Below are 12,753 nucleotides of genomic sequence, written 5' to 3'. Positions count from 1 at the left end.
CATTGTCTGCCTCATCATCACTCAGGAACTTCTTCACTGCCTAACACCACTGAGCAATGGGCTACAAAACCCAAAATGTGAACTGCCTGGCTGCGCAAATGGCCACAGATCTCGTGACAGTGCTTGAGAAAAAAAGAAATGACTCCACATACGGCAATATATGGGGAAAAGCATGCTCGCTGGCTGCGCTTGTTGAAGTCGTCCCATCACTGCCGCGCATCGCCAAAAAACAAGCTCACAGGTCTAACACACCTGCAGAAAACCCACAAGAGTACTGGAAAAGGACCATTTTCTTGCCGTTCATCGACCACCTGACCACAGAAGTGAGAGACAGAGTATGCCTTGCATTGCCACGTCTTAAAGCCCAGTACCTTCTCCCTGACAAACTGCCACTGCTGACAGACAGTTTATGGATGGAGATAAAGGAGGAGTATGGTGCGTTGATGCCCAGTGCTGACACTGCAGACGTGGAGCTGAATCTATGGAGGCAGCACAACAGGCCGAAGGATGACACACCTGTCACCAGAGAGTGTGACATTCTCCAAGTTCTGAGACTAACTGCACACTTCTATCCTAATGTGCATACTGTCATGAAGGTCCTCCTAACAATGCCCGGGTCCACTGCCAGTGCTGAGCGTTCATTCAGCTGTTTGCGTCGCTTGAAAACATACCTCCGGAACACCATGACAGACAAGAGACTGAGTGGACTTAGCCTGTTGAACATTCATCGTGATATTCCTATCGATTCTGAGGCCATTCTGCGGGAGTTCGGCGTGACAGGGAGGCGTAGGCTTTATTTCAAATAGACAGGAACATTAGTAGCCTAGAGTGTGTTAACTTTTAACCATGTGTTTCTGGTGTACCGTCACCATAATGTTTTGCTGGGCTGTTTTCATCTGTGTTTCTGTGAAGTGACTGAATAAAGCCTAACTGATCTTCATTTTTTCGTTGAGTAAAAATCTACTTTGAATTATGGAATTGATTAGAGTCGTTTCTTGTTGATATTTTTTGATATTTTATTACTTTTAAACATCTGTATTCTGTGTAATTTCTCTCTCCCTCTGCTTAGCGGGAAAGCGGGGACTTGGGATCACTTTTTCACAGCCTATATCCCGCTCTGCACAGAGATGCATTTATTTATAGGAACAGCATAGGCTAGTGAGCACCATAGATGTCTTCTACAAATCCCGACCACGTTTGCAAAGTTTGGATGAAAACAAATGCTGCAGGTCTGCAGTGCACTGTCCATGGTGCTGAACCGGGGCCGGATTCGAAGATTCAGCGGGCTAGATATATTTAAATTATGCAAATCAGCGGGTGACACCAAACAACGTCTGCCCAAGCAAGTCAGAGCTTTTCTTTCTCTCACACAGTGACCTGGAGAGACGCAGCCGCATTTGAGAGGACGATCGCGCGTGTGTGCGCAATTGCGCATAGCGTGTGTTGGTCCCTCTCCACTACACAATACAGCTCGGCTCTAGTCTCGTCACCTCTCTGCTGCTGAGCACTGTGGGCCGAGCCGATGCATGTCTCTCTCCCCGGCCCGGGAGAGTTATCATACCGTACTGTGCGTGTGTGTCCAAGCGTGTGTGTGCGTGCGCGTGGAGTGCAGGGCACTAAAAAAAAATATTTGCACCGGGGCCTATCACCATGATATACACTACTGATTTCACTGATACTGAAAACATTAGATTTTGTCTTAAAAAAGTATTTTTCCATTTGTTGTTGTATTTGCCGTTTCTGTGCGTACATTGAAATTGAATCCTGGCGGCGCCACTGCGCCCTTGGATGTGTTTATGGAGCATTGTAAGATGATGCTCCTGTAATACAGCAACATTCGTTCAGGAGTGGTTCAGGAAACATCCTTGAAAGTAGTTGATGACTATCACCATTCATTTCCCGACACCTTTCCCGCTGAAGTGGACGCACTCATACATAAACACCTCTTTGACCGTCTCCCTCGCCAGCAGCCTACATATTGAAACAGCGCCACCAGCCCTTGGACTCTCTGCTGTGGCTGACAATGGTATTGCAGCTAATTTTCTTCGGCCCCTTGGCAGTTTTGATGAGGATTCGATTCCATGAGCGACATTTAAATCATAACAAAACGACCAAACTATGTGATTGCTGTTGTTTCCAACAGACAATACTACTAAACGATGGTACATAGCTGCCGTGGCTCTCATAAATGTGACAAAGCTTTCAGCCCACCTGAGCAATCGCAATACAACTGTTGAAAGTGCCTTTTTTATGGATCTTTCATGTGCATTTTTAATACAGTCGTTTTACTTAGCGTTATAAGCGGTTACCCATAATCCCAAGCGGCAGCGTCATCGTCAGCGTTTATCATAAAAAAGCCGATCATTTGAAAAGTAAAGCGATTTTAGAGCTGAAACTTTATCTGGCAAGAGTCCTTGAGAGGGAGAATGTATCACACATGGAAATGGCAGGTGGAGAAAATTGCGCACCCTGAGTCAAACGGACTGCACGTCGGAGGGGTATAAATACCGCGTGAGAACGCAGAGTTATTAATAGGTCCCATCGAACGTATATCAGCTCAGGTCTCAGTCAGCTGCGGTGGTAAAGGTGACGTAGGAGCAGGGTTACGATTAGTGAGTGCGCTGACTCTGCGTCGCTGACACTGGTGGTTAACCATCCATCATCAAAGGCCTCAGTCCAATGCGTCGTTGCGTCGTTGATTGAGCCCATAAGAGCTGATGAAATTGATCATCCTGCAAACTACCCTGTCTGTGAGATCACCATTCTAGTTGGTGTGCTCATACTCGGTGTGGTACATGATCAATGTCGTTCTGAGACTGGCAAAGTCGGGGACCTCATTTTTTTCCACATTGTCCAAAACAAAGACGTTGAGAGTATTATTAAAACTAAACAACGTTTTTAAACTAAAAAAATAAATCAGAATTTAAACTGTAGAGCATAAATGTGGAGTTTAAATGTCTGCAGATGAATAGAAAGAACATCATTAAGAGCTACTTTTACTCTCAAATTCTACACTTCATGTCTGGTGAAACATATTAAATCCTGTATTCACTTGTTTTTTTTTAAACTAAACAAAGCATGTGAAGCCCTCTTGGATCGATACAAAACGCATATATATATATATATATATATATATATATATATATATATATATATATATATATGCATTGCAATGCTGTTTTTCTGAAGCTCAGGAAAAGTTGCATGTGATGATGAAAAAAAAAAAGTTGCAGCATTGCTGTAGAGTGTAGAGTAAACAGTTTGGAGTTAAATCAGGACAACCTTAACCATCTACAGCAGTAAAATGCACAGTTATGCCTATTAATCCATTGAACCAAATACTAAAACACTGCCTGGGACCAGATTACCGCAGAACGTTAGTCACAGAGCAGAAAGGACCATTTTAAGTGTGCTTTTATATTTGACACTGTTGATGGATTAAGCCTACTTTATATTGCCTGATTTTAACATTGCATGCTTTTATTCTAACTGTCTTGTGCATTTACTCCCTGTCACCGTCACTATTTCTCGGTTGAAGTATGATTTTAAGCACGTATGACTTCAAGCAGCCTGGCTTATAAAACTATATCTGCTTTGTTCCAGTCATGAAATAAAAACAGCTCAGCAGCATTCTGTGTTCAGTGTAGCAGGAATGAGGTCGGCTTTCGGTTTTACAGGCTCAAATCTTCAACTCTAATGAAAAATAAAATTTGAATGAGTTGAAAGAATTAAATGCTGAATCAATTGAATGAATGTAATGCCCTAACATTTGTTAGCTCAATTACAATATACACTTTTCCCCCACATAGTGGCATTAATGACTTACCTGTAGAGATACTAATTTACAAATCTTAAAATTGAATTTTAAAATTGAACAACAGCTGCATGTTTGGACACAATCACTTATCAAAAATCTTAAACAAATTGTGGAAATGTACCCGATAGTGTTTGACGATTACCTTTTCTTTCTATTTTTATTACTTATTTCTAAAATATCCATGCCTGGGAACTATGGGGTTTAGCTAACATTCAATAAAGGCTGTGGTGATAGCTATCTATGTCTGTGGTGTCGTTCAAAGTCGGCAACTAAAGTCATGTGTCTACAAACCACTTCCTGGTCATTTTAGGTCCGGGACTGAGCTTTCTGAAGACCTGCAAAGATGAGGCAATAAGTCCATATGACAAAGCATGCCATGGGTTGTGGTTGCAGGTTGCTTGCGGTCGGAGGTTGCTTGCGGTCGCAGGTTGCTTGCGGTCGGAGCAACCGCGGATCTGGATGGTGGCCAGGGGTGGCTGGCACCACCCTACACTGAATCCCGGCCCCATGCCCTGGTCCTCTTTGCATTTTTGAGACTTTTTTTCTTGCACGGAACTACGTTTCTTTTTAGAGGTGGAACTTTTCTCTACTGCAGCAAGAAACCTGGGACGTATCAAACCGACGCACATCAACACTGTGATGTATTTGCAATTGTGTCAGTTATGTTGTGATAAATGCACTGCACTTTGACTTTTTGCCATGTTAGAGCAGAAGGCCGAGTTAGTGGGCTTTTTGAAGCGGACCGCAAAAGCTGAGACCAACCTGCGCTTATTCTTAGAATCTGAGTTCAATATATACATGCAAGGCCTTTAGAAATCAGACTGACAAAATGAGTCAGAAATTATTATTTGATTGATTGAATGAATCAGATTTGAATTTTAAAAATAAATTACAAAACTGTCTCTGAGTCTCTTATGATGTTTTGATGAAAAAAAAAATGAACTCATAGGTCACTGCAATAAATTGATCAAGTAAAAGTATATCTGACAATAACGCCACTGTCTATATTATTATTCTGCTGTAGAGTTATAGCGCGTACATGCCTTTAAATATTCCCACATTTTCAAGATGCCTTCTTTCATTTTTAGATCTATGTGCCACCCCAAAATGACCTCTGGTCTCACCCTGGCTACCCCACTGAATATTCTCTAGCTCTGGCTCTGCCGATCCCAGCTGACATTGGGCAAAGGCGGGGTACACCCTGGACAGGTCACCAGTTTATCACAGGGCCGACATGTAGAGACAGACAACCATTCACACTCAGGTTCACACCTATGGACATTTGAGAGTCACCAACAGTGTCGGGCAAGTTACTTCAAAAGCGTAATGCATTATTTATTACTTGTTACTGTCATTTCAAAGTAATTAGTTACATTACAATATTACTGTCTTTGAATCAGTGGCGTCAATTCAGCCAAAGCTAAGGTATGGCAAGGTTACTAGTCACATGACTTAACTACAGTATCAATCAATATTCATGCCCAGCAAATAATCATAACAAAAGTGACAAGTCTGCTATGTAGCTTATCTGTGTGGTTAGGAAAATGTGAACTTTTTCAAATGCAGTCTGACTCACATTCCGCTAACATAACTATGGACACAAACACTTAACTACGCACGTTAATCAATCAATTCAGTCAAATGCGCCGTAACGCATCCAGCGGCAGGGTTAGAGAGCAGTAATAGCCTTTCTGACAAACACAATTTCACTCATTCTGTTCACTTCATTCACTATGTAATTGCAACAATATCACGTGAACATACCAGGTCAACTTAAAACTGTTAAAGTCCAAATGCAAAGAGGAGAGGGAGGGAGGGAGGGAGGGAGAAGAGGGTGCTGAGTGGCTAACAGCCTCGTTAACAGCCTGAATCCCGCCTTCACTACCTGGTCCTCCTCCCTCCCCTGCTGGGGAAACATTGGACCCATCACCTGCCTCTTTTTTTTTTTTTATAAAAAAGATTCTAAAGTTATCTGCTTCCTTTTCATTTTAGTTAATTAGCTTAGCAAAACAAAAACGCGATAACAATAATGACCCAGCTCTGACCTCCGTCGTCTCGTCAGGGGGGGCTGGGAGATACCACATTTCAAGATATGGAGGGGGGATACAGGTGTTGGGAAAGATAATATCTAGAGAAACCGATTGTGTTGTTCTGATTTTCACTTGTAGTTAATTTATATGTATTAAATAATAGATTAATCAATACAAATTGACACAGAGTAATTCCATAAATGTATTAAAAAAAACGAATATTTACATTTTTCCCCTGGAGCCAAGGTGTGGCAGCTGCCATGCCTTGCCATACCCAATTGACGCCCCTGCTTTGAATTGTAAGGCATTACACTACTTTTACATTATACTTTTGTATTACTTTTCGCCAAAATAAAAGGAAATATGGATTTGTGTTCTCAATATCTTCTTGTGTTCAATGCAGCTCATTACAGGAGGTGATGTGGTACGGCATAATGACTGAGCTAGGCTTAAGGCTAACAAAAGTACAATATAATGTCGCAGTTATAGCTCATGGTGCAATACATTTTATAATAGAAATACAGTAACTTTAGGTATTCATATTGAAATCAATAGAGCTAGAGCCTACTACTGTAGATTGTAAAAAAAAGTCATGACAGGTGTATGGCGACTATCGAACCACTTATTTAGTCACCGAGAGGCTAGATAGGGAAAATATGTTTTTGCCAGACGCGCTGCTTGTTCAAAGAATCACTTAAAAATGGGTACTGCGTTTTGTTGGTTTTATTAGAGATAAGTTAAAAACGTTCCATAGTAGCATAGTCCTAAAGTGATCGGTGCTAAAGTGCGTTAAATGTTAATAGATTGTGCGGTCAGCAAAGTTGGACTTCCCCCGTCCACCCCCTCTCATCTCAAACATTTCATTCAAGCCCAACCCGTGCGTGAACAGCTGACTTTTACCACTGATCCTGACTGACGTAGCCCCAACACCACGTGACCTGTCAGTCTGCCTATACCTGTCACCAACATTCCGGCCCCTAATTATTACATGTTATTACACAGTAGTAATAATTACCAACGCATAAATTCATAATAGAAAAACAATACAATTCCAATTTTCTTTTTTTTCTATTTTTCACATTTTTTGTCTTTTTTTGCGATTTTTTGTGCGCAATGAGAGAGTTCATAGTTCATATGGCCATTGCAGGTCTTCATCCTTCTTGAACCGAACCTGCCCCAAAGTAAAGTCAATCCAAAGTCACGAAAAAAGGTCATGTCAGGCAAAAGTCAATATAATCCAAATCCATGGAAAAGAAGGGAAGCCTTCACGACTCCGTCGACTCCTGAAGAAGGCAGATCTTTGTCACAGGTCTGCAGAGAAGGCTGGTGCGGGTCTTGATCCGGACCTGTCGCACCAGTCCGTTCCTGTCTGGCATTGTCTCTGTAATCCTCTGCAGGTTGGCCCAGTCCGTTGCTCTCTTGCGCCTCCCGTGTGCGTCGTCTTCCTCATCACTATCAGAGCCGGAGTTGAGAGAGCGCTTATATGAAGAGGACGGAGGGTCATGTTGTTCCTGCAATGCTGAGGTTCCTCTGCGTCTCGGTCGGCCTTTTGTGGCAATTATGTTGCTGACATCAAGGTCGGCAAGTTCCTTTGTTTCCTCTCTTTTCATTCTCGCTATCTTGCATTTCTTAATAGATGGCTGGCCATGGACACCGAGATCTTCAAGCTCCTTCCTCAGAGCAGCCACCTGGGAGCGAATGGAGCGACAGCCGTCGAGGAGCTTCTTGTAATTCAGCCTCACGCCACAGAGAGAAATGTAGCGCTTGAGCCTCACAACTGCTTTGTTGTCATCCTTTTGACCTCCAGCACTCTTCTCTTTTTTCTTTTCTTTCTTCTGGGTTTTCTTCTTTTTATCATCATCTTGGGTTTTTTCTTTAGTTCTATGCTCTTCATCCAATGACGGCAGTGACGATGAATCCGAGTCTGTGTCATTACTTTTCTTTTCCTCCGAGACTTTTCCTTCTTTTTCACTTCCGTCTGAGGAGTCATTGCTGTTGATTTTGTCACTCTTTTCTGACTTGCTATCCATGTCACTTTTCCATCTCTTCATCACTCTGTGGTATTTTCTTTCCTGGACTTCTACTGCCACTTCTTGTCGTGCCATTCTTTGCAGCATTGCCTCTCTTTGTCGTCATTTCTTCCGGACTTGTAGCTGGCACTCTCTCTGCATATCCACTGGATATCAGGTTGTCCATAAATGTAGTATAGTCTTTTTGGAATGCTGCATCCCTGCCAAACCTCCCCTTGAGGTTGAGAGTACGTTGCTCTGCAACTTTGCGATTGTTGGGCATGGTAATTGATTTGTCCTACAGCGGCAATCCAACAACATAATGGCCATCAACCAGTTCCACAGTCTCGTTAGCCATTTCCAGGAACTTAGAGTCTTCCCTTGACAGCCCTTGCAGTTCATCCTGGCTGTTTTCAGGGAAGTCAGTCTTGAATTGTTGGTTCCAGAGCTCATCAAGAGTGACAGCAGAGATCCTGTTGATGCTAACTGCAGACTGAGTCACAGGATCGTCACTGCCCTCTCCTCCAAGGGGTCCATTTACAGTCCATCCAAGCATTGTTTTGACCGCATATGGCCCTCCATCCACACTTCGGATGACTTCCAGTGGTTCCAATGCTCTGGGAACATTCAAGCCAATTAACATCTCCACGTCTGCATCTATCTGTGGCAGATAGACGGGCTTCAGATGTGGCCATCTTTCCAGATCTTGCTGTCGTGGGATGTTACCTCTGTTAACAGGCATTTGATGTTGTGTGAAGATCTTCGGCATTTCACAGTACCAGTCACTGTCCAATCCAGCGACCTCCAAGTCCGATGCAATGCAACTGTCAACCACCTTCTCTTGGCCCATGGTACGTAAAAGAATCCTTGTTCTTCTCCCAGAGAGTCCCAGCTTATCCATCAGACCCATTGTGCAGAAGGACGCTGAACTCCCTGGGTCCAGAAAGGCGTAGGTTTCGACTGACCTTTGACCTTTACTGGACTTAACCTTGACTGGCACGATAGCAAGCTTACAATCTTGCTCACCGGCCCCAGTAAGACCACCGGTTTGGATTTCGACTAGAGCACTGTCCACTGCTCTGTCAGAGTTGCTCCTGCCTTTCTCTGGATCTCCATTCTCCTTAGAGTGGATATGGAGCAAGCTGGGGTGTCGTGAGCCACATGTCTTGCAAGACAGACGTTTCCTGCACTCCTTGCTGATGTGCCCAGTGCACAAGCAGCAGAAGCAAACTCCATTTTTCTTCAGGAACTCCATCTTCTCACTGCGAGCTTTCTTCTCCAATAGAAAACACGACTCCAGTGTGTGTCTACCTTTTTTGCAGAAAAGGCAGGTCTTCTCGGGTCCATCTTTAACCCTGTTCTCCCAATGAGCGTCTCTTTCCACAGTAGTGAAAGTTGTGGCAAAGCTGCTTCCTCTAGCCTTAGGACGAGGCACAGGTTTAGCTCTACCACTTTCTTTGAAGGCCCCTATGACTGGAGCATCTTGTATGTCTCCGAATACAGGGTCTGTAGTGATCCTAACTTCACGCTCAATAAAGGTCACGATATCAGCAAACATACCGTAGTTCTTTTCCGATGCTTTTCCTGAATGTCGCATGCCTTCGCTCGCCACTTGTCTCTCAACTTGTAAGGCAGCTTCTTGATCACAGAGACCATGTTTGCAGACGTGTTCAAGTCAGATAGGTTGTATACATCTTTCATGGCATTGTGACATCCTCGCAAGAATAAGCTGTATGCTTGTAAAGCTTTTCCATCCTCCGACTTTATTGCTGGCCATGCAAAGATCTTGTCCATATAAGCGGATGCTATGACGTGCTCATTTCCAAAGTGTTCCTGGAGTAAAGCCTTTGCTGTAGCATATCCAATGCCATCAGTCATGTGTTGACAACTTCTGACTAGCTGTTTAGGCTGACCCCTGGTGTATTGCTCCAGGTAATGCAGGAGGTCAACAGCATCGTCAGTCCTCAGTTCTATGGTCTGCTCAAATGACTGCATAAAGGCATGATAGTGCAGAGGGTCACCGTCAAACAGTTGGATGTCTCTTTTAGGTAGTGAAGCGATGCATTGCTGATGCACCAACATCGAAGTTATGTCATTTTGTTTTTGCATTATAGACATCATGGTGTCCTGTTCACTGCTGATGTTTCCGGAAGCAGATTGTGTGTGTCTATGCAGAGACAGTGGGGCTCCTGTAGCCTTTGGGACTGTGCTCTGAGCCTGTGTGGGGGCTGAGGTCCTCTGGAGATGTTTATTTCCATCATATTGCCTTTGTTTCGGCCTTGTGCCTCCAAACTCTGCAGGTTGTCCTCTTCCAACATCTCCAACATTTTGCCGTACAAAGGTCTCTGCATTAAAGTTGAGGCCACTTTCAAAGTAGGCTTCCATTCCATCCAATTTCTGAGAAGCAACACTCCGTACCCCTGACCCAGAGGTTCTCAAAACATTAAGCTTTGCCGCCGATGCGGCCATGTCCGTTTCAAGTTGAAGTTGTTCCTTTTGCTTTCTGACTCGAGCTTCCTGCTCTTGCAGCGCATGCCTTATTTTGGCTTCCTCTTCCTCAAGAGCATGCTTTTGTTCGAGCAACCCTTTTCGAGCTATTAAAGCAGCCATTTCAGCTTCGGCTCTGACACGGGCAGATGCAGTTTCGGACACTTTTGACCTGATAGATTTTGAACCATGATTCTGGCTGCTATAGTTTGATATGCTGTCATCTGGCTGAATATCATCCCGAACATTATGTGACTGAGGCCCAGTCACTTCCACATTTTCCACACCTCCATTTTCCTCTTCTGCAGCCTCATGTAGCAGAGGGCTTTCATTTGACCTATTAGCCACCAGCAGAGGCCTGCTTGGGGATCCTCTTAGTCTGGTTACAGAAAACCATGCATTAACATCCTCAATAAAATCATCTTTATGTTTAATGATTTTTAAGAACCAACCGGTTTGTTTTTCTTGTTCATCATGAGGAATGAGAGGCATTAAGGAAGCATGTAGTTCATTAGAGGTGTGAGACAATTTCATCAAGCCATCAAGTTTCCCTTTAACAGCTGAAACATGTTTTCCATCTTTCATGAGCTCTTTCATAGAGCTTATCACAGTCTTTATTTCATCCACTTTCCTTTTTCGTTCCTTTTGTATGGACTCAATTTTATTTGCAAAAGCCTTTTCAGTTAGAATTACTTTCCTCTTTCCCATGTCCTGTTTCCCAACATCTGAACCAACACTTGTTCCACTCATCTTGAACGCACAAGTAAATGATCACAATGAGAGAATCCAAAGCAAAGCAGCCACATAAAACAGTCACAGCTATCGGCGATAGCACAGAGACAGGGCAGAGCACGTTAGTTTGTCACACACACAGCTTGGCCCGGCGGGCCGCGAACACAGCGTGATATCACAATTCACAATGACAGACAGTTTCCACTCAGCGGCGGGACCAGATCAACGTGTTCCAATCAATCATGTATCACAGCAGTCACGGAACGGGTCGGGTACGTTACCGCCTATCCTTTCAGTCCGTCCTTGTTGTCCGTTTGTTTGTGCGCGTCCTCCTTACATTGTTTGCATATCATGCATTCCTTTGTTGCTCCACGCGTCCATTTGTGACATGGCGTGGCTTTTCGTGGCTCCAATCCATGTGGTTGTGTCACAGTTTTGCTGTCAAATGTATGGCGACTATCGAACCACTTATTTAGTCACCGAGAGGCTAGATCGGGAAAATATGTTTTTGCCAGACGCGCTGCTTGTTCAAAGAATCACTTAAAAATGGGTACTGCGTTTTGTTGGTTTTATTAGAGATAAGTTAAAAACGTTCCATAGTAGCATAGTCCTAAAGTGATCGGTGCTAAAGTGCGTTAAATGTTAATAGATTGTGCGGTCAGCAAAGTTGGACTTCCCCCGTCCACCTAGTCTGGTTTTCACCATACTAAGGTCAATCTTTTAAGATTGAACATTAGTCTGGGGAAGCTGCGCTTTGTTTCTACTGCTCAAGAGGCGGGATCAATGGGCATCGTTCAAATGACTCCGTACGCAATTGGATAGTCCTACAACCAATCAGAGCGTGCCAGGAGAGAATGGCCGTTTCTGATTGGAGCCAAAGATTCTGGCAATGTAACAGCGAAAGTAAGCCTGAGGGTGTCCAGCCTAAACTGCCGAGCGAAATCCAAATTTCCCGGAAGTTCAGGCAGGGTTCACCCAGCCTACCGTCCACCCCCTCTCATCTCAAACATTTCATTCAAGCCCCACCCGCGCGTGAACAGCTGACTTTTACCACTGATCCTGACTGACGTAGCCCCAACACCACGTGACCTGTCAGTCTGCCTATACCTGTCACCAACAACAGGATACACAACCCTTTTTACATTTCTATCCCTGATTTATTTAACTAGAATGTTCTTCGTATCCTTGTCTCTGACGTATTAAAAACAATGAGCGTATGCCCATCTCGCGAATCCGAGTCCGACTCTGCTGCTGCCCTCGTTTTTTGTATAAAAACAACACACCAATTGATTTCGGGTTAAAAATGCATTGTAACACGCATTACTGAGAGTTGTACCGAGTTAAATATTACCAACTTTTTTTGTAATGCCTTACATTCCCGCGTTACAGCAAAAAGTAACGCATTACAGTTACTCCCAACACTGATCACCAATGAACCTATCCCCATCCTGCCCGTCATGGGACTGTTGGAGGAGGAAGCCTGCATAGAACCGGAGAGAACCCACGCTAACACGGGGAGAGCACCCAAGGTACACACAGAAGAAGAAACCCAAACCAGGACTCCAACCGGCCCCTCTTGCTGCGGCGACAGCACTATACACCCCTGCACGCAGTTCAGTTCAGGAGTAATAATAATAATAATAATAATAATACATTTTATTTGTAATGCACTTTATGT

At 43.8% G+C, this 12,753-nt stretch overlaps 1 protein-coding gene across 1 annotated transcript; it reads right to left on the bottom strand.

Moving 5' to 3' along the window:
• Positions 1-7,075: 7,075 nt before the first annotated feature.
• On the bottom strand, positions 7,076-8,234 carry LOC311023398 (uncharacterized protein). The gene has a single exon (XM_084025207.1). The coding sequence runs from the start codon at positions 7,962-7,964 to the stop codon at positions 7,113-7,115; it is 852 nt and encodes a 283-aa protein (XP_083881333.1). The 5' UTR covers positions 7,965-8,234; the 3' UTR covers positions 7,076-7,112.
• Between the last annotated feature and the right edge of the window lie 4,519 nt (positions 8,235-12,753).

This window comes from Eutrigla gurnardus (assembly GCF_963514095.1).
Source record: "Eutrigla gurnardus genome assembly, chromosome: 13".
In the NCBI taxonomy this organism is placed as follows: Eukaryota; Metazoa; Chordata; class Actinopteri; order Perciformes; family Triglidae; genus Eutrigla; species Eutrigla gurnardus.
The sequence above is the reverse complement of the archived record's forward strand: the minus strand, read 5'-3'. Positions and strand labels throughout refer to the sequence as shown.

What these genes read in the sequence shown, in the direction of transcription:
- LOC311023398 (XM_084025207.1), bottom strand. Translation starts at nt 7,964, where the DNA reads ATGCTGCAAAGAATGGCACGACAAGAAGTGGCAGTAGAAGTCCAGGAA.